Genomic DNA, 21,025 nt, shown 5'->3' with positions numbered 1-21,025 from the left:
GATGAAGAAGAACCCCCCAGGAACACAAGTGTAAGGAGAAATACCAGCGAAAGTGATGTTGCAAGCCTGTCATCTCAGGTAAAATAAATAAAATTCAATTAAATAAATAAATATCAGCCAATATAACCTCCAATTCAGTTCTTTTTAATTATTATTAATTTTAATAATAATAATAATACACATTTTGCAATACACGGAGTCGGAGACATTATAAAACTGGCTTAAAGGTAATTTGTTTTTCTTTAGACACACACAGAGGACCAAGTTGGTGCTGACTCTGAAGAAGAAGACACACAACTGCTCTGCAGAGAAGAGGCAGCTAGGCAACTCACTGAGGTATTGAAAAATATTTCTTTTTCTCTTGATTTTACTTTACAGATCTACATATTTCTTTATTGTAATAATATTATTATAATAATAATTTATTTCATTTTGATTTTAGGCTAAATACAGTCAATCCATTGGTAGCACTTTACAATAAGGTTTCATTAGTTAACAGAATGAGCAATATATTTCTACAGTATTTATTAATTTTAAAGTTAATTTCAACATTTACTAATACATTATTAAAATCAAATGTTTTATTTATTACCATTAGCTAATACACTGTGAACAAACAATGAACAGCTGTATTTGTATTAACTAATATTAACATAAATTAATAAATACTGTTACAAATGTATTGCTCATGGTAAGTTCATGTTAGTTAATAGCCTACATTATCTAATGTTATCAAATGAGACCTTATTGTAAAGTGTTACCAATCCATTTACAGTTTACTATTGTAAAAAATATTATATTTTTTGTAAGCCTGAGGGTCATTTATGTTTTTCTTCAGCCAGATGACATATCAGGTGGTGATATAGAAGATGAAGAGCAAAACACACAATGGTTGAGCAATGAAGAGGTAACTATTGTATAGTCTAATAAATGACATGTTTACTTATGCAAATGTGCTATAATGTACATATACTGATCAAGGTCAAGGTGTCTTTATTAGTACCCGAGGGTAAATTTTTTACACATCTTTGGCCAGTGTCTAAATTAAACAATTCTTTTTTTAAGCTTTACTTTTTATGAAGAAGTTATCCTTTATCAATATGTATTTACAGTAATACAGATGAATAAAAAGTTGAGTAAACTTTTTTTTTTTAAACCCGCTGCAAAGCATTTGAGTTACAACTTCAGTAGTTGTTGTGCCAAACAATTTTTGAAAGTTGTACTGGTTGTTCACCCAAATTAAAATGTTAAGTTAAATCAACCTTCCCCTGGATATACTTTATGGGATGTTACCGTAATAATACCATGGAAGATAACATTTCATTTGGGGAAACCGATTGCGCCAACCATTCAAATTTAACAACTAATATTTATATGATATTATAACTGTAAATTAATTTAATTTAAGAATTAAAAAATTTAAGAATTAGTCCACTTAAAAAAGAATTTTACTTAATATTAAATTACACTGCAATCAATTAAATGTGTAATAAAGTTAACCCAAATCTCATGGAGGTGATCATTAAATGATGTTTTATTAACAAAGTTCGGGAGGAGCACGTTCAGATAATTAAACCTAATTAAACACATGTGGAGCACATTCAGATAATCAAACCTAATTAGACACGAGTGGTGCTTAATCAACGAGTTAAGCGCTGTGTGTATATATACAGCAAACTTACCTCCGTTCATTGACAGTTTAACAGCATCCCTCCACCACCCCATCTCCTCACTTATAGTCCTAATACTCTTACAACAACGGGGGGAGTACTCTGGGTTCGGGCAAAATTCCGAGCTCGGAGCCCTCCCCCCGGACAGCACGCCAAATACGCATAATCTTTACTCTGTTTAATTGATGTAAGTGTGAACTCGTGAAAGGTATGACGTAACTATGTAACTTTTTTTTGTTCAAAACATACAAAATGTATATGATGAGCGAATCCGTCATGAATCCATCTTCCAAACCGTATTTTTGTCTTCTCCTGAATCTCTATGGTACACCTACACTCACCGGCCACTTTATTAGGTACACCTGTCCAACTGCTCGTTAACACTTAATTTCTAAGCAGCCAATCACATGGCGGCAACTCAGTGCATTTAGGCATGTAGACATGGTCAAGACAATCTCCTGCAGTTCAAACCGAGCATCAGTATGGGGAAGAAAGGTGATTTGAGTGACTTTGAACGTGGCATGATTGTTGGTGCCAGAAGGGCTGGTCTGAGTATTTCAGAAACTGCTAATCTACTGGGATTTTCACGCACAACCATCTCTAGGGTTTACAGAGAATGGTCCGAAAAAGAAAAAAACATCCAGTGAGCGGCAGTTCTGTGGGCGGAAATGCCTTGTTGATGCCAGAGGTCAGAGGAGAATGGCCAGACTGGTTCGAGCTGATAGAAGGGCAACAGTGACTGAAATAACCACTCATTACAACCGAGGTATGCAGCAAAGCATTTGTGAAGCCACAACACGCACAACCTTGAGGCGGATGGGCTACAACAGCAGAAGACTCCACCGGGTACCACTCATCTCCACTACAAATAGGAAAAAGAGGCTGCAATTTGCAAGAGCTCACCAAAATTGAACAGTTGAAGACTGGAAAAATGTTGCCTGGTCTGATGAGTCTCGATTTCTGTTGAGACATTCAGATGTTAGAGTCAGAATTTGGCGTAAACAGAATGAGAACATGGAACCATCATGCCTTGTTACCACTGTGCAGGCTGGTGGTGGTGGTGTAATGGTGTGGGGGATGTTTTCCTGGCACACTTTAGGCCCCTTAGTGCCAATTGGGCATCAATTCAACATGCCACGGCCTACCTGAGCATTGTTTCTGACCATGTCCATCCCTTTATGGCCACCATGTACCCATCCTCTGATGGCTACTTCCACCATGTCACAAAGCTCTAATCATTTCAAATTGGTTTCTTGAACATGACAATGAGTTCACTGTACTAAAATGGCCTCCACAGTCACCAGATCTCAACCCAATAGAGCATCTTTGGGATGTGGTGGAACGGGAGATTCGCACCATGGATGTGCAGCCGACAAATCTGCGGCAACTGTGTGATGCCATCATGTCAATATGGACCAAAGTCCCTGAGGAATGCTTCCAGCACCTTGTTGAATCTATGCCACGAAGAATTGAGGCAGTTCTGAAGGCAAAAGGGGGTCCAACCCGTTACTAGCATGGGGTACCTAATAAAGTGGCCGGTGAGTGTATAATAAGTGTTTATATTTGAACTATAGTGTGTATATTTTAGACCAAGTGGGACGCCAGCTGCTGCGGAGTATCCCAGTACCTCCTTGACTGTTCATAGACTTAAACAGAGAGATGAAGCTCCGGCCACAATGTTCTTCCACAAGACACATGCAGTTCTGTTTATTAACTGCTAGAGCGCCAAAAGTTACATACAGTGTGTCTGAAATCACATACTCTCCGAGTAGGTACTATATTTGAATTTGAATTTAATTTGCAAAGTTAAAAACAATATGTTTTATATAATATGAAAGTGTGTATGATGCATGTAATCCGGACATACTACTCTGTCATGTTGTCATTATCATGTGACCAACCAGCATCAGTTACACACCCCTTCACCTCCATTCACAAATACTCTCCCAATGCTTCATGGGATATAAGTGTCTATCGAATGCGCACTTCAGAATCTCGCCGGAAGTAGTAGGTCATCCTGGGACTTATCGCCTACTGTTTTTTTTAAATATTCTTTCAGACGGCTGGCATACTCTTTTTCGCATGTTATATAGTAGCGAAGTATTAGATTTCAGAAGCAGAAATAGTGCACCTTTAACTAGCAACAGAGCATGTGCTAGTGTAATTAGAAAAGACCTTATCGCTGCATCAGCAACTACACATACTGCTTTTAAATAAAACAACATGCAGCATATAGCATGGTTTATTGGCTCATCCTTGATTTAAATACAGGCTCTAGTCTTCACCAAAACACAGACAGATACCCTTTTAAACTGCAGCATAATAGAACATTAAACACTCACAGATTTCATTTTGTGCAAAAACACATAAAATAACACTTCAGTTTAATATTTACTCTCCTGATAAATTGAGTTCACATAACTATTTTTCTACTAAGTGTGATTAACTTAATATTTAAGTGATATGAACTTGTTTTGTTAAGTAAATTTGACTGTTTTACAGTACATTGCTGTATTTCAATTCACAGTACATTTGATTTTACAGTAAACCACTGGCAGCAGAGTTGCCATAGTTTACATAGACTTGATTCTTAATGTGTCCTTACCTGGATGATCCACAACTGTTTTCTGGTTTTGTGAAGGTTGTGCATGAGTAATGTGGACAAATGGAATGTAAAATGACTTTAAATGATCATACATACATTTTTTTCCTTCTCATTTTTCATCTCTAGCATAGCAGTTCAACCAATCTTGAGGATGGAAATATCCCAACCACCACTTGTATCCATGATGGAGACCAGCCTTTGTATCCTGGAGCCAAACTTTCAAAAGGTGAAAGTCTGACTGCACTTCTGGGCTACATGCTACGCCACCATGTGACCAAGGCAGGAAGTCAAGATTTACTGCATCTGCTGCAGATCCTTCTCCCTGAAAACAGTTTACCCTCCACCAACTACATGTTCAATCGTGCTTTTGACACAACCAGCTGGCAGTTACATCATTATTGTCTGAATCCTGACTGTGGAGCTTACATTGGCACACTCGATGTCGAGAGTGTACTATGTCCAATGTGTGATACAGAATGCAAAGTATCAGAAAATCTGAGTAAAGGTTATTATTTGATGTACACCCCCTTGAGAGATGAAATTAAAAATCTTTTTGAAAATCACAACCTTAATGACAAACTATCACAGAAAAACAATTCTGATTGCATCCAAGATGTCAGTGATGGTGCACTGTATAAGAGAATTCCAATGCTGAGAGACCAGAGCAATATATCTTTGACATGGAATACAGATGGTGTCCCAGTGTTTAACTCTTCAAGTTATTCAATGTGGCCAATTCAGTGTACCATAAACGAGGTAGCTCTGTCTGAACGGAAAAACTTTGTGTTGGTGCCTGCACTCTGGTTTGGGCAAAGCAAGCCAAAAATGGAAAGCTTTCTAAAACCATTCATCGAAGAGTGCAGATCTTTAGAATCTGCAGGTGTTGTGTGGTACAACACTGTAACAAAAACTTATGAATGTTCCAAAGTTGCTGCCATTCTATGCACAGTTGACTCTGTTGCAAGGGCTCCAGTGCAAAATATCAACCAGTTCAATGGGGCACATGGCTGTAATTTCTGTACTCATTCTGGAGAGAGAGTGGAAAAGGGTGATGGGTTTACCAGGGTCTACCCACTCTCAGTACCCATTCCTAGTCTGAGAACACACGAGGGCATGATACATGATGCAGAACTGGCCTCTGTAAATAACCCAGTCAATGGTGTTAAAGGACCAAGTCTTTTGACCACATTACAGTGTTTTGACATGGCAGAAAGTTTTGTTCCAGACTATCTACATAGTGTCCTTCTTGGAGTAGTGCGCCAAATAACAGGCTTGTGGTTTGACAACAAAGTGCCAGAAGTAAACGTCAAAAATCCAAGTGTCTTGAAAGAGATAGACAAACGTTTGAAATCAGTGCGGCCACCAAGTGAGATAACCCGACTGCCACGATCTGTAAAAGAACGGCAAAAATGGAAAGGAAGTGAGTGGAGAACATTTCTTCTAATCTCTCCGTTTATACTGATGGGTTTAATCCCGACACAGTATTTCCACCACTGGATGCTACTAGCCTTTGCCATTTATCTGCTAACTAGTTCACATATTTCACATTTGAACATCGACAAGGCTCACATGGCTCTTTGTGAGTTTGTACTTCTAACCGAGTCTCTGTATGGGAAGCAAGAAGTCTCTTACAATATTCATCTCCTCACCCACTTAGCTGAGAGTGTCAGAAGACACGGACCTTTGTCCTTGACGTCAACATTCGTCTTTGAAGGACATAATGGTAGACTGCTCAAACTTTTCAATGGAACACAACATGTACCATTGCAAATAACTCAAAATCTAGCAAGACTAAAAGAGCTAAAAATATTATCGAGAGTTTACATTGCAGAAGACTCCCCGGCACATGAATACGTTTCATCAGCACTTCGGGGTTATTCCTTGTGCAAAAACGTTTCACAGGTCAGTAGCTGCAATTTTTTTGGTCATGGTCAGGTGAAAGAGCTACCACTGTCTCAGCAAATCTTACTAGAGAATTCTGGAATTCATACAGAACAAAATCAAGCCACCTACTTTCAGAGGTTTGTTTGTGATGGGACACTCTACTCCACTGATCACTATGACTCAAAATACTCCAGATGTAATTCCTTGGTAACCATTGGGCAACAGGTTGCAAAAATTGAACACATCATTGTTGTTCAAACACAGGCCACCCCCAAACAACCAGTTTTACTGGTAAGGTTATCAAATCAAATTCAAGCCTTTCACAAAAAGCGAACAGAGTATGTTTGCATGGATTCTCACATACTTAATGTCACATTCTGTGCAAGCTACAAGGCAGTACTTCCAACTGAAGTAACAAACAAATGTATAGAAATTGTAAAAAGACAAGATGGGCTTGTCATTTTGCCCTTACCAAACACATATGAACGAGATTAACAAATAATCAGAATCAGATTTATTGTGACACACCATCTCAATGTAATATGTGAGGAGGATAAAATGAATGCTTTGAGAAAAGAATGTTTATGGTTGAATCATTAGGACAAATTTAGTAAAATTGCATTGTGTATGCTTACCTGTCTATTAATTAAAATAACTCCATATAAATGTTCTAGATGTCTTGTATTAACTGCATGTTTTAATCTCAGAATGTGACAAATGAAATGTATATGTGTATAAAACGTACAAAATGCAATTCAAATAAACATGAATTGAAAATCATATGTGCACTCGCTTAATTAAAATAATTTTCTTAAGTAATCTTAAACTTATGGACGGTCACTATAAAATGACCAGAAAATAGCTTACTGAGGCATTATGGCATATTGCCAGTTTCAGATTAGTACTAAAACACATGGCACACATCATTAATATTAAGATTCCCTTTTCCCATCAAGAATGTTTATTTGCCTGGAAATGAGTTTCCCACAACAAATGGAGCATATTTCATATCCTTTTATTCTACGCGGGAAAGGGTCACGTTTCATGCCTCGTTTCTCCTCGATCTACTTTGATACTTCCCTGTGCTCTAACAATCTCCTGTGATGCTTCCCTGTCCTTTAATTATATACTTTGATACTTCCCTGTGCTCCTGTGATGCTTTCCCAGAATGATCTTCTGTGATTCTTACCCGAACCGCATCGATTTCCTGTGATACTCTGATCTTCCACAATCTCCTATTCAAGTAACCTGCGCTCAAACACTCAGCTGTATCGCTTACCTGCACACTCACCCTTGTGTCCTCGTCTGCTGTGTCTTGTGTGTTGGCTTCCTCCGGACACTGCTAAACCTGGTGTCACATCTCCATATAGTTATTCTTACCATCATCATCATCATACAATACCTCCACTGTGCTGTTGTTGTTACTCATCTTGTAATCTATGGTGTGTTACAAACTTACAAATGAGCACAAATTATATTATTGCCACTTAATTTCTGGTCAGGTATGAACTACCACTGTCTCATCACATCTTACTACAGAATTATGGAATGCATACAGAACAAACCTACTTTCAGAGGTTTGTTTGTGACACTCTACTCCACTGATCAGTATTTGACTCATATGGGCTTGTAATTTTGCCCTTATACATAAATACATACACCAAATACAAATGCACCAAATACATATGAACGAGATTAACTAATAATCAGAATCAGATTTATTGTGACACAGTATCTCAATGTAATATGAGGAGGAGAAAATGAATGCTTTGGGAAAATAATTTTTATGGTTTAATCCTTAGTACAAATTTAGTAAAAATGTCATTGTGTATGTTTACCCATGAATTGTAAGAACTCCATATAATTGTACACACACATTTGCATATTTTATGCTTCGGCTATATCTTCATTTTTGTGTTGTTGCTGATTTCGTGATTTTATTTGACAAATTGAATTCTCAGCAAGTGTCGACAAATCACCAAGTGTCATGCTATTTAGATTAAGTTTAATCTAGATCAACTTTTTTATTATTATTATTTAATATAGCCTAACTTAAGGGTTAATGTTGCATAGCAGTGGTCCATAGCTTTTACTTGCTTTACAGTAGTAGCCTACTGTATCCACAGCTACTTAATGTAGTATGAGTGGTAGGTTTATACATGGATTTCAGTACTTCATTATATTGCAAAACTACAGTTGTACTTCATTTTACTGCAGCTGTACTTACAGGTAGTGTGGTTTTACTGCTGTTGAACTACAATGTACTGCAGTTGTACTGTGATTATACTTCATTATACTGCAAATCTGTGGCTGTGCTTAATTATACTGCAGTTATACTGCTTTGAACTGCAGTTTTACTGCAGTTGTACTTCAATATACTGTAGTTGTTTTTTGTAAGGGCAGTTATCTCTAAACTCTTAAAAACCTTATTACCTTTTTGTTTTACTTATTTGGGAATGAGACACTTGTACCAGTTGCACTGAGACATTTCAAATGATTTCAAACATGTGTAATACTGCATGATAACCATTCACATTAAACTATATAGATTATTGGGTGAATTTCAGTTGATCTCAGCATGAGAGAGAGGGACAACATGGGGGAGGTGATTGACTTGGGGGTGCTAGTTTCTCAAGAGAGAGTCAAATCTTAATTTCCTTTGTTCTCTCAGAGAGTTTCGCTCTCTTCCAGTTTTTCCAGTTATACAAGGCTGACTTACAAGAACAGCCTTCATTTACAGGAAACGCTGTGTTCATTGTAATTTACAGAGAGGAAGGAAATGTAACTCTTTATTTCCTTTTAGACTGATATATTCACATGTACATTCTTTCTTATCACACAGCAGCACATCTTGATTAGACAACAGGTCAGAGTTTACCTGCTGTTTATAACCAAATCATCATAAAGTAAGTTTTCTAATTTATCCTTATGAAAAGGGGAAGATGTGCTTAAATTTTAATGGTGAATTTAAAAAAGATATTGTGAATGAATGTTTTTCTAAAAATGATATTCCTTATTAGTGACACTCATTTTGTAATTTAGTTATGGAGATAAAAATAAATAATCACTGTGTGAAATATTATTCAATCTAATTTGTGTTGAACACTTGAAAGGCACTTTTTAAATTACAGTGATCATTATTAAAGTATATACATAGTATAAGAAACTTCCCAAAATATATTAATAGTTAAAAACAAACCCAACTAAAGAAACCGCTAATCAATATAAGTGTGACTTCAAACGAAACATTTTCAACCAAACATCAAGAGGCTGACTTACAAGAACAGCCTTCATTTACAGGAGACGCTGTGGCATTTGCATTGGGCCTGTTTGTTTGTTCATTGTAATTTACAGAGAGGGAGGGAAATTAAACTTTATTTTCTTTTAGACTGATATATTCACATGTACATTATTTCTTATCACACAGCAGCACATCTTGTTCAGACAACAGGTCAAAGATTACCTGCAGTTTATAACCAAATCATCATCATAAAGTAAGTTTTCTAATTAATTCTTATGAAAAGCTGCTTACATTTTAATGGTGATTTAAAAAAAAAGTATTGTGAATGGATGTGTTTCTAGTTTAGTGATACTCATTTTGCAATTTAGTTTAGGAGATAAAAAGAAATAATAATCAATGTGTGAAATATTATTCAATCCCATTTGTGTTGAACACTTAAAAGGCACTTTAAAATTTGTAATATTACAGTGATCATTCTTAAATTTGACCTATTGATAAGCCCCTCCCCTTGAACACAGATGAGCCAATGGCAGTTGAATATCATTTGCACGGGGACTGGAGGTTTCAGCGCAATAGAGAAACATGGGAAGATCCGAAGCTCTCATTGGTTTTATGGTGTTTATTCCAATAAAATGGTAAAATGCTGTGCCTGGGATACTTGTAACACTGAGTCCAGGTATCCTGAGAGGATGGGCATGGGTATTCATGTATTGAATCACCGTACTGTGTGCAGGTTCACCAGCGCGTTTCAGATAAGATTTGCCCGAACGGACCAATTATCTGCGCAATACGACTGAAGCCTGGTTCATTTATTAATGATGTGGGTGCAGTAACCTGGTTCCCTAAGAATTCAACCCCAATCCCAATGAAGACGAAAAAGTTAATTTTCTGGTTGTCATACTCTCATTAAATTACAATTAAAGTTAGCGAGTCCATGCTATTATACAACCCTAAATAGATAACTGTTCTCACGTCATGTACAGTGTAGGTCAAAAACAGCCAGCTGCGATCTTGACGACCGTTTTGAACCACTGAATTTGTGGAAGCGAATTTCTAAAGTGAAATAAAATGGACCGAAAATTGACTGTTGAATATTATAGGTTGTATTTTTAAACATTTTGAATATTTTGGAAATGAAATATGAAAGGTGAATATGGATTATTGAATTTTTAATAATGAAAATGTGTTTGAAATGTTTTGAATTGAAATATTCACAGCTTAAATATTCAACCATGTTGAATTTCATCCCATAAAAACATAGGCCTATATATTAAATATATATGGAAAAGCTGATAAAGACACAAAAGCTGTTTACATTTAAGTCTTCACGGTTACTTTTGTACAAAGCTGTAAGCAGCTTTCTCTACCGTGAATGAGATAATAAGGTTATTCCCTATAATGCTGATGTACAAATCAAACGTTAAATCTGAGGTAGACATATATTTCTCTTGGTTTTTTAGTTTCCTTAATTTTATATCGTAGCGCTGTGCTATACAGTGGCTACTAGTGTTTCCCTCAATACGTCATAGCCTTAATATGCTTAACGTAGCTTAATAGAGTAATACAGTGACATAAAAGAGTAAACTCACACCATTTTGGGGATGTAGGCTATAGGCTACAGGCAAGCAAATGGACTCCAAATATGAATGTAACGCGCAAAGTTTCACGCTAAGCATTTCCCATTGATATACTGGCATAAAGTTGGCTTGACGTTGGGAGTTCGTCACAGACCGTCTCTAAAGTTACATATGACATTGAGATTTCATATGACGTTTCTAACTTCAATAGCATTTGAAGAGAATGACTTACAGTCATAAAACCAACTGTAAAGAGTTCATGTAGGTGTCAGGAATGATGCACAGCTCGATACGATTTTTGATATTAAAATAAATATGAGCTCATGCGGTAGTGAAAAAATAGCAATATTTACACATTATGCCTGACATCACCTACATGAACTCTTTACAGTTGGTTTTATGACTGTAAGTCATTCTCTTCAAATGCTATTAAAGTTAGAAACTTGTACCTCAATGTCGTATGTAACTTTAGAGACGGTCTCTAATGAACTTCCAATGTCAAGCCAACTTCATTCCACTGGGAAACGCTTAGCGTGAAACTTTGTGCGTTACGTTCACATTCTGAGTCCATGTAGCCTATAGTATAAAGTCGAGTGTGTGTGTGTGAGTGAGTGAGTTCATGTAGCCCATTTCAAGGAGCACTTCACCCATTTCAACATTAATCTTTATTGAACGTGGGTTATATATGTAGTCGAAATGTAAAATAAAATTTGAATTTGGTGCCCTCTTGACCGAGAAAAGACAGAAAATAACTTTAGGGCGCATTTGTATGTAAGACAACAACTCCCACAATGCACCACATTGCACAGCTCCGCAAGCCACTCCCACTAATCCAGAACAGCGCAAACATCAGAGAAAAGAAATCACTCTTTCGTCTACAAGGCTAACGTTAGCTGCCACCAGAGTTAGAAATTCATTTCACACAAAATGTCTAGTTAGTTGGCTGTGGCGAGCAGGACGAGGGACGTGAGAGGACGGCGCGAGTGATAATGAATGACACCTGTGAGACGCAGCGGTCTCATATCTCTCACGGAGGAGCGGAGGCATAAAAGGAACAGGCCTGATTTTATGTTGTGTTTTGTTTCTGTTGTGTGTAGCCAGCTGGCTTATACTTTTGTTTTGTATTTGTTTATTTTACTATTAAAATGTTTAAATGTTTGCCGGTTCCCGCCTCATTCTTCCCACAACAACGAACCCCGTTACATTGGCAAACTCATTAGCGAATTACTCCTCGTTTGTATTTCTTTCTATATGGTGAATTATTGCATGATACCTGGATGTTCAGTCAGAACATATGCGGTGCGAAACTAGGATGGTTCACATCACAACACAAACGTCCGTGTGCTCGTCTGATTCAGAGATTTCGTCCATGAGAAATTGCCATCGTTGAAATTCTCTGCAGCAGACGAACTCTATCTGTGTCCGTAGCGCACAGCGAGAGCACAGGCACCATCAGTCCGCCCAGCTCCAGCCAGCCCGGGCTCCTCGTCCGCCTCCTGATCCTCCATCAGCCTCAGCTGCTCTTCACTATATTGCGGCTCGTAAAAATAGCCACGCACAGCGGATTCGAGCAGCAGAATTTCAAAATCCTCTTCTTCCATATCATGTTTAGTTTCTTCCGTCATTGTCGTAGCTTCCTATCTCCACAGCGCTTGTTAGCTTAGCTTCCAAACAAGATGGCTGATATTGCTTTCTGTATCTGCAAGTGAAGTCCCACCCACTGATCTGTAATAGGTCTGTAGCGTGAGTGGGTCCCACACCCTGAATAAATGATGAGCTCGTGTTTGTAGTCTCTACACTTTTCAATGAAATGTGATAGGGGTGTCACGATTCTCCAAATCCTCGATTCGATTTCATTTTCGATTCTAAGGTCACGGTTCGATTCGATTCTCGATTTTTACATTAACTTTTTTTTAAAGCCGAAACCGGCCAATCAGAATGCTCTCTGTCTTACATGCGCTTCATGAGACACACACGCAAGGTCTCTCGCTCTCTCCCTCTCTCCCGCGCGCGCGCTATACGGTTTGGACTGGAGCACAGTTTTTTCTGTCTTGCATGCGCGCTCTTGCTCGCTCACTCTAGATTCCGGGAGATTCTAACTAATTTGCGAGCATCAGGGAGCCGCTATCAATATGCGGGAGACTCCCGGAACTTCCGCGACACTTTGGATGTCTACAAACTGTGGCTTTTTTGAAGCGCGAACGTTGTCAACATTACTCACTGGAAATCCCAAAAAACTTCCACACCTGCGACTTCAATGAAAGAGGAGGGGTTCACGTTCTGTTGATGGGTCTCCTGCATCTGTAGTTGCCATACTATCTTTTGAATGGCTGTAGCTAAGTTAGAGGAGGTTGACCATAGACTTGCAGCACTTCAACACGCCGTGTTTTTTCCGCTTGGCAAGCCGAACGGACGTGACATGGGGGCGTGGCAGTATCGACGATTGTGAATTAATTTCGATCAATTTCGATTTTAAATAAATTTCGATCGATTTCGATTTAAAATCGAAATCGTGACACCCTTAAAATGTGACTTCCTGCTTATTATGACGCAAAATGGCGATTTTTTTTTACGTCATAATAAGCAGGAAGTAAAACACTTAAATCCTTATTTCTCCCATCTCAGGGAAAAATAAAGGAAAAATCCACAATCATTATAATATATGACTGGGTTTCTAACAATACAAAGCTTAATGGAAATGGGTGAAGTGTCCCTTTAATATAGCCTAAATCCCCAATAGGGTGTGAGTTTGGTCTTTTATATTACTGTAGTAGTCCATTAAGCTACGTTAAGCGTTTTATATGGGTTAAGAGTTTAGAGATACTTTGCTTACTGTGGTTAGTGTGCCCTTTTTCCTGGGGTCCTTCATCCAAACCACCTCCTGCTCCTTGACAAGGTGGGAACTCCCTATAGGGTCGTCCCGCGTGACGTCACGCCATTTGGAGCAGCCATCTTGACGGTATAGAAAATGCAAAACCGCCGGTGATAATACAGCTCGTCGCAAAATATTCCTATCATTTTCAAATACCAAAAGCTAATCTTGTATTTTATTTAACACTTCTTTAAATCGTTAGAAACACAGGTTGAGACAACAGTCTCAATGACAGTTTATCATACTACAGGGACAGTGTCACTGCATGGTAGCCTAGTTAACGTTACAAGTATAAAAAAGTATTATTTCGTTTTTCTTGGATCAAACTAGATTCAACAAATTCATTTAAGATACACTTAATCTTGTTGGTGATTTTGTTTTGTGTTTTTCCCTGTAAACTCAGTTTAAAAATTATTACAGGTAAGTTACTATAATTTGGTGATAAAAATACATTGACCAACCTTTGCGGTGATGATTTAAAAATCCTTCCCCGCTGACGTCCAAATCAAAGAGTTGCTGACCCATCCGGACTCGTTATATCGATAGCTTTTGAATGCTTTTAATGAAGCTCCGGTGTAGCGTGATGGGAAGTGAATAAGGTAGCTGTCATTCATGAACGATCCGTTGATTGCGTCTGTCACGTGACAAATGAACGAAAGACGCGGAAGGTAAATTAATTATTTATGTTCCCTGTAAATTATTTTTGACTGCATTATAATGATTTCTTATTCAGAATATGATCAAGATTGCATAGGTGGATGTGTTCGGGGAATTTGGCGGTTAGAAGTAGAACGTTTAAAGCCACTTGACTTGAATGAACGAAATGACTCGGAAAAAAGATTCGTTCATTTTGATGAACGACTTCGAACAGGAGAGTCAGTAAAATGATCCGAATTTCCCATCACCTCAATGTCAGGAAGTTTTTCCTACACATTTAATGCCTGTAAAAAGAACTTGTGGTGCTTCATGGATCTATGATTCCTAATTCCTTTATCTTCCTCTTGTATATTTCTTTTTGTGATGCTAATAATAAGTGCGATGACATGACGTGAAGAGTTAGCTGACGGCCGCTGCTCTAATAATAGATAGTGGGGGGAAAAAATCGATTCTGTTCAGTATGGAGATATTTTGCGCACGCAAATACGTATTGCAATATTTAGGCTAATTATACTAATAATTATTTTATTAGTATAATAATATAATAATAATATATTATTACACCATATTATACACGCAATATCAATACTGTAGCGCAAAGTATTGCAATATTTAGGCTAATTATAAAATGATTATACTAATAATTATATTATTAGTATAATAATATACAAATAATTATATCATTAGTATAATAATATACTAATAATATATATTACCCACGGCTATTGCCACTGAGTAGCTGACGGGTGTATTCCGTCAAAATGGCTGACGCGCGGCTAGGGGTCACGTGACTGGGAGATCCCTATAGGTCTATGACCTTAGTCAATGCAAATTCCTATCGGAAGTTCATGTTCCACATTATGGGATATTTAGTCTTGGTCTGGGTATTTAAGAAATGCTTAAACAGGCTGTCACCTGCCCATATACGGGCAACCTAAATTTACTTCACTATATTACTATTAAATCCTAATCTAGTCATGACAAACTACATATCGTTGGAAAGGTCTAAGACTCCTTAATAGATATTTTAGTGCTGTTTTTTTTTCTTACAAATTATGTATGAACAGTAATATATGAATTTATGTCAAGAGTGCGCCTCAAAAAATCGACGTCATTACAGGTGTTTCTGACCTTTGTCACAAAAAGTTGACGCACACACTTTTAATAATTGAAACTTTGGTTTTTAATGCTAAAAGTTCATAATAAAACAAAATCTAGTATTTGTCAATAAAAAAAGATAAAATTATATTTTAAAAAGTAAAGTAAAAAGTCCTCTAAAAAGTATAATATATATTATATATATATATTTTATTATTATTATATCACATATTTTAGTAGTTATCACAAATTAGGTATCATTTGAAAGCTTACGAACTCAGAATTCATCCTATGACAACCGTTTTGAAATTGGACGTTGCGTTACCATAGAAAAGGTATTTTTTTATTAGGCCCCTCCTCTTTTGGGCATCATCTTTCATAATTTATTATCAAAAATGTTCTAATCTTGACACAACACATATTGTCAGAAAGGTCTGAGTCTCAAGGTTACATATTTAGTGACAGAAGTGATATTTGGATAGAAATTTATTAACTTGTTATGGCAGAATGCATACAATTAAATTCAATGGAATGCAATGGCACCCGGTGGGTATTTTTGGTATTACGCCTAAACAAAATTTCATGGGAACTTCAATGTTTGTGATATCAACTTCAAATTTGGAACACAACTTGGTTAGATATATGGCTTTGACTTTCTGTCATTTTTAGGCTGAAACCTATATTAATTTATATATATTTTTAATAAAAGTAATATATATATTTTATTATATTTTCATAACAATAAACTTAAACTTCAATAACTTTTAAATAATTTAATTCTATTAATTTATTCCACTTCAGCAATAATCTGCCAAGAGTCTTCTTTTAAAAGAGACCAACCATAAGTCTTTAGTACAAAGGCTTCATGAATTACAGCCGTTTGGGTAGTGCATTTTCACGTCAACGCTCAAAAAGGGGGGTGATAGCTAAAGGGTTAATGCGATTTGTAGCCTGATCCGCCCATAATGCTGAGTATCACCATTGTGTATCATTCAATGTTATAAGTTGTATTAATTTTCTTTTGTATTTATTATGTAATTGTCAACATACTTTTACTGACTAATAATACATTTTTACGTTTTAATTTATTCTGAGTTACTCTGAAACGCTCTGGTTAGTAACACACTAAAATACAGCTTAGGTGGACCAGAGAGGCACGCCAACTGAAGTTTTAAAGATCCGACTAACATCGGCATTAGTCATGTATTCTTAGACTGTAGAGGCTAATAATGGGTTTTCCGTTTAGAAGAACAGAGTGTTGTTAGACCAAAATCTAAATAGGGTGAGCCTCAACCTCTGATTATTGTATAGTATTATTCTAACTTAGTGTACGTGGAAAACCATGGCATGATTATACAAAGTTACCATTAGAATCTTTTGAAAAGGGGTATAATAGGTCCCCTTTAACACTTTGCTGGTGGTACCCATATAAACATCAAACTGTTAATTTACAACGCATTCTCATCCCAAGGCGTCATAAACTGACACTTTTGACATTTCGTCTAAATCCAACGCACATGGCACCCTTTAGCGTCAATATAATTATGGGTAGGTTTAGGTCTGGGGTAGGGTTAGGGTTAGACCACTAGGAGGCGCCTTCTGGCCCATATATATCTGTGTCTCATATTGACGCTAAAGGGTGCCATGTGCGTTGGATTTAGACGTAATGTCAAAAGCGTCAGTTTATGACGCCTTGGGATGAGAACGGGCTCTAATTTAACACCAGGGATTTTGCTGTGTTCATTCTCTGAATCACATGTAAGCACTTTTGAGGAAATTACCTTAGATCAAATGTGATGGTTTCTACTCAACATGCTATAAATGAGGCCCATGGTCTTGACTACATCTCTGTTCTGTACAGAAACACTGATATACAGCCAACACTTAGAACAATTGTGTTTTATACTACTTAATACGAGGTAAGTTTATTTTAGTTTTTGTTTCACAGTGTCTGATATGAGGATTCTCCTGCTGGGTAAAAGTGGATCAGGAAAGAGTTCAACAGGAAACACCATCCTGGGCAGAAATGTGTTTAAAGTGTGTTTCTCTTCTGAATCCACAACTCAACAGTGTGAGAAACATGAGGGAAAAGTGGACGGTAGAAACATCACAGTGATTGACACACCTGGACTGTTTCACACATCCATCCCAAGTGAAGAAGATCTGAAGGTTGAGATTGAGAGGAGTCTGCAGATGTCTGATCCTGGTCCTCATGTGATTCTGCTGGTCATCAAACTCGACAGATTTACAGAGGAAGAGCAGAACACAGTGAAATGGATTCGGAAAAACTTTGGAGAAGATGTTATGAGATTCACCATCCCGCTGTTCACTCGAGTTGATAAATTGGAAAAATCCCTAGATGAATTTCTGCAAGAGAGCATCAAGATAAAGGAACTCCTAGATGAATGGAAGGTGACATATCATGCCTTTAATAATGCAGAGAAGACCGATCGACAGGTCACTGATCTGCTGGAGAAAATAAAGGATCTGATGAATAAAAATAAAGGAATGGATGAATACTACACTGCGGAAATGTATCAGAAGGCTCAGAGTAAGATCAGAAAAGAAGAGGAAGAGAAAAAGAACCAAGAGAAAGAAAAAGAAGATGGAGTTGTTAAAAGAACAATTAAACAATTCGTAAAAGCACATTTTAAACCACTATCAATAGTAGTTGTAATAACATTAGCTTTTAAACTATACAAGATCTGGTCTGAGAGGAAATGATTCATAAATCAGTATGAATCACAGGTCCTGATCTGCATGAAAAAAATTGCATGATTACCCATATTTTGGGATTTGTATACGTTTAATTTTAACCATTCATAAATTAAATCATAACATGATGAGTCAACATAAAGAGCTACTTTTCGTAAATGTGATAACATGGGAATGTAAGCTGGAATCGCCTTGTAACAATTATACATTAAAATAAACAATAAAATGTATAAATTAATACAATTTGACCAGCTGATGTTTTTTTCTTCCTTTTCCTATAGGCTATTAAATAAATGTAATGTGATCTATTGAATCTACTTTAATACCGAACTAAAAGGATTCAAAAGGCAGGATTTGACACACACACACACACACACACACACACATTTATATAATATTGAGGGTCCTAATAGTTGTTTAGAAGGCTGTGCTGTTATACTGTAGAAGTGTTTTATTTGTAGAATTTGTTAATGTGTGTAATTGCAAACTATAATTGTGTCTCGCAGATTTACCTGACGCCTTAAAACTACTGCACAGATGGGTGAGTATGATCTGTATGTTTGCTCTGGTATTATGTGAAATGTTGTTAAAAGACTTGCCAAATCAAAGTGATGGCACAATGGCCTGTGCAAGCTCGAGACAAGAACTGTTTAAGTCCTGGGTTGGACTTTCCTATGAGATAAAGGCAGATTGGTTTAACACAATATATATATATATATATATATATATATATATATATGAAACATATCAGTATAAAATAACTTATTGTTAAGTAATTACTGCCTTATGTATGTATTTATTTGTCTTAAAGAACAAGGCACTACATATTTATTGTACTTTACATACTTAAAGATGCTTTCTGATCATCTATTATCTTTGGATAATCTAAGTGTTAGGTTTTTAAAAATGTTTCTGAGTTAATTCAGTATTATTTATTACTAAAAATATCTTGCATAAGAAAAAAAGCGTATGTATTTTGTCTTATTTTAGAGCAAATAGATCATCTCCGGATCGTTCTGCTGGGTAAAACTGGAGCCGGGAAGAGCGCAACAGGAAACACCATCCTGGGACGAGAGGCTTTTGAGGAGAAATGTTCTTCAGAGTCTGTCACTAAGAAATGTAGTGCACATAGAGCGATAGTAGATGGCCAGATAATCACTGTGATTGACACGCCGGGACTCTATGACACATCAATGAACCAAGCACAGCCTAAAGATGAAATAGAAGATTTGTTCAAACATTCTGGTGATGGTGTTCATGCATTTCTGCTGGTGATCAACCTGTGCACTAGATTTACAGAGGAGGAAAGTAATACTGTGCAGTGGATCAAGGATAACTACGGTAAAGAGGCTTTAAAAAACACCATTTTGTTGTTTACAAATGGAAAACAATTAGACTCCAATGAAACAACAATTGAAGAATATGCAGGGGAAAAACTGAAGAGGTTAGTTGAGCAGTGTAATAAAAGATATCAGGTTTTTGAAAACACAACTAATGATCGTTCCCAGGTCACTGAGCTTGTGGAAAAGATAAAGAAAATGATACAGGACAATAACCTTTACACTAAAAAGAAATATGAGGAAACTCAAAGAAAATTGTTCTATGCAAATGTTGCAGGAGTTGTAACTGGAGGAGCATTAGGATCAGGAGCAGGAGGGGGAGCAGCTTATTTAGCAGCTGCTAAAGCTACAACAATTGCAGCTTCAGCGCTGGGGGGGGGTGTAGGTGTAGCTGTAGCAGCTGGAGTTTGTGGAGTTGGAGCAGCGACATACAAGTATTTTAAAAGTGAATCATCAACTGAAAATAAGGACAAAGAAGCTTGAAATTAGATCATGTATTTTCAAAATGTGGACTAATCTTTCCGGGATGCCTCTGGCCTAGAAAACAGGGATATGCTCCAGCCCTATGACTTAGAAGGTTGTATAAGGAATACGAAAGAAAACGTGGCATGCCTTTGAGTATGCACATTACATAACCATGGGAATTAATAGAAATTTTAAAACATATATTTTATTTTAAATGGCATGTTTAATCCTAAAACAGGCAAAAGTGGAAAATGATCATCAAAAAATAATTTATTCTCACTATATCACACAATATCATCTGGACTTAAGGGAAACATATTCAAAGGATTTTTGGCAATTCGGTCACTGTAAAAAAATGATTCATGGGTCTTGTAATTTTCATAAAATAAAATGAAGGTGATAATTAAAAATATTGTGTGTATTTTATTAAGAAAATTGTGGTTCCGTGTTGCATAAAATTTTTTGGAAAATGTATCTCTTGGTTTTATAAGTGAAATGTTTTCCATATTTTCTAAGGAAACACATAATTTTGAGGCTTGAATTGAGGGACTGATAAAATTAAGGAAAAAGGGTTACCAATTTATTTTAAGAGAATTAGCTCAATTATGCGGTTATAGAGACACCATTATTAGTTCCCAGCATGCTTTGCACATGGCTGGTAATGGAGAGGAAATATTGAAATTAAGTGTTATTTTATGTGTTTTTGAGTAAAGAGAAATATCTGTTAATGTTCAGTTCTGTTTGACATTTGAAAGAGACTCTATTATGTTGAAGTTTTGATCGTTACCATTGCGCAGAAGAGTAGGGCTTATAGTAAGGTTGTGAATAACTGAATGTGTTGACAATCTGAAACATGTTGCTTTGTTTGAGCAAAAACTTTGTAATAATGCCAATGCAGTAA

The 21,025-nt window shown here is 36.7% G+C and overlaps 2 protein-coding genes and 1 long non-coding RNA gene across 3 annotated transcripts; all 3 read left to right on the top strand.

Annotated features, from left to right (window-relative positions):
• The first annotated feature begins 226 nt into the window (after positions 1-226).
• LOC130100284 (uncharacterized) lies at positions 227-4,785 on the top strand. The gene is made up of 3 exons (XR_008808846.1): positions 227-336; positions 839-907; positions 4,402-4,785. It is a non-coding gene; the product is annotated as an uncharacterized LOC130100284 (long non-coding RNA).
• Positions 4,786-17,533: 12,748 nt separating this feature from the next.
• On the top strand, positions 17,534-18,843 carry LOC130096025 (GTPase IMAP family member 4-like). Its single transcript, XM_056262650.1, has 2 exons — positions 17,534-18,241; positions 18,826-18,843. Exons 1-2 carry the CDS (start codon positions 17,561-17,563, stop codon positions 18,841-18,843), a joined length of 699 nt encoding a protein of 232 aa, XP_056118625.1. The 5' UTR covers positions 17,534-17,560.
• A 13-nt stretch (positions 18,844-18,856) lies between these two features.
• LOC130096016 (GTPase IMAP family member 9-like) lies at positions 18,857-20,142 on the top strand. The gene is made up of 2 exons (XM_056262639.1): positions 18,857-18,860; positions 19,310-20,142. Exons 1-2 carry the CDS (start codon positions 18,857-18,859, stop codon positions 20,140-20,142), a joined length of 837 nt encoding a protein of 278 aa, XP_056118614.1.
• The last annotated feature ends 883 nt before the right edge of the window (positions 20,143-21,025 follow it).

This window comes from Rhinichthys klamathensis, unplaced genomic scaffold (genome assembly GCF_029890125.1).
Source record: "Rhinichthys klamathensis goyatoka isolate OS25496 unplaced genomic scaffold, OSU_Roscu_1.1 h1tg000011l_1, whole genome shotgun sequence".
Lineage (NCBI taxonomy): Eukaryota > Metazoa > Chordata > Actinopteri > Cypriniformes > Leuciscidae > Rhinichthys > Rhinichthys klamathensis.
The sequence above is the reverse complement of the archived record's forward strand: the minus strand, read 5'-3'. Positions and strand labels throughout refer to the sequence as shown.

Coding starts and splice junctions, on each gene's coding strand:
- LOC130096025 (XM_056262650.1), top strand. CDS start 17,561: ATGAGGATTCTCCTGCTGGGTAAAAGTGGATCAGGAAAGAGTTCAACA.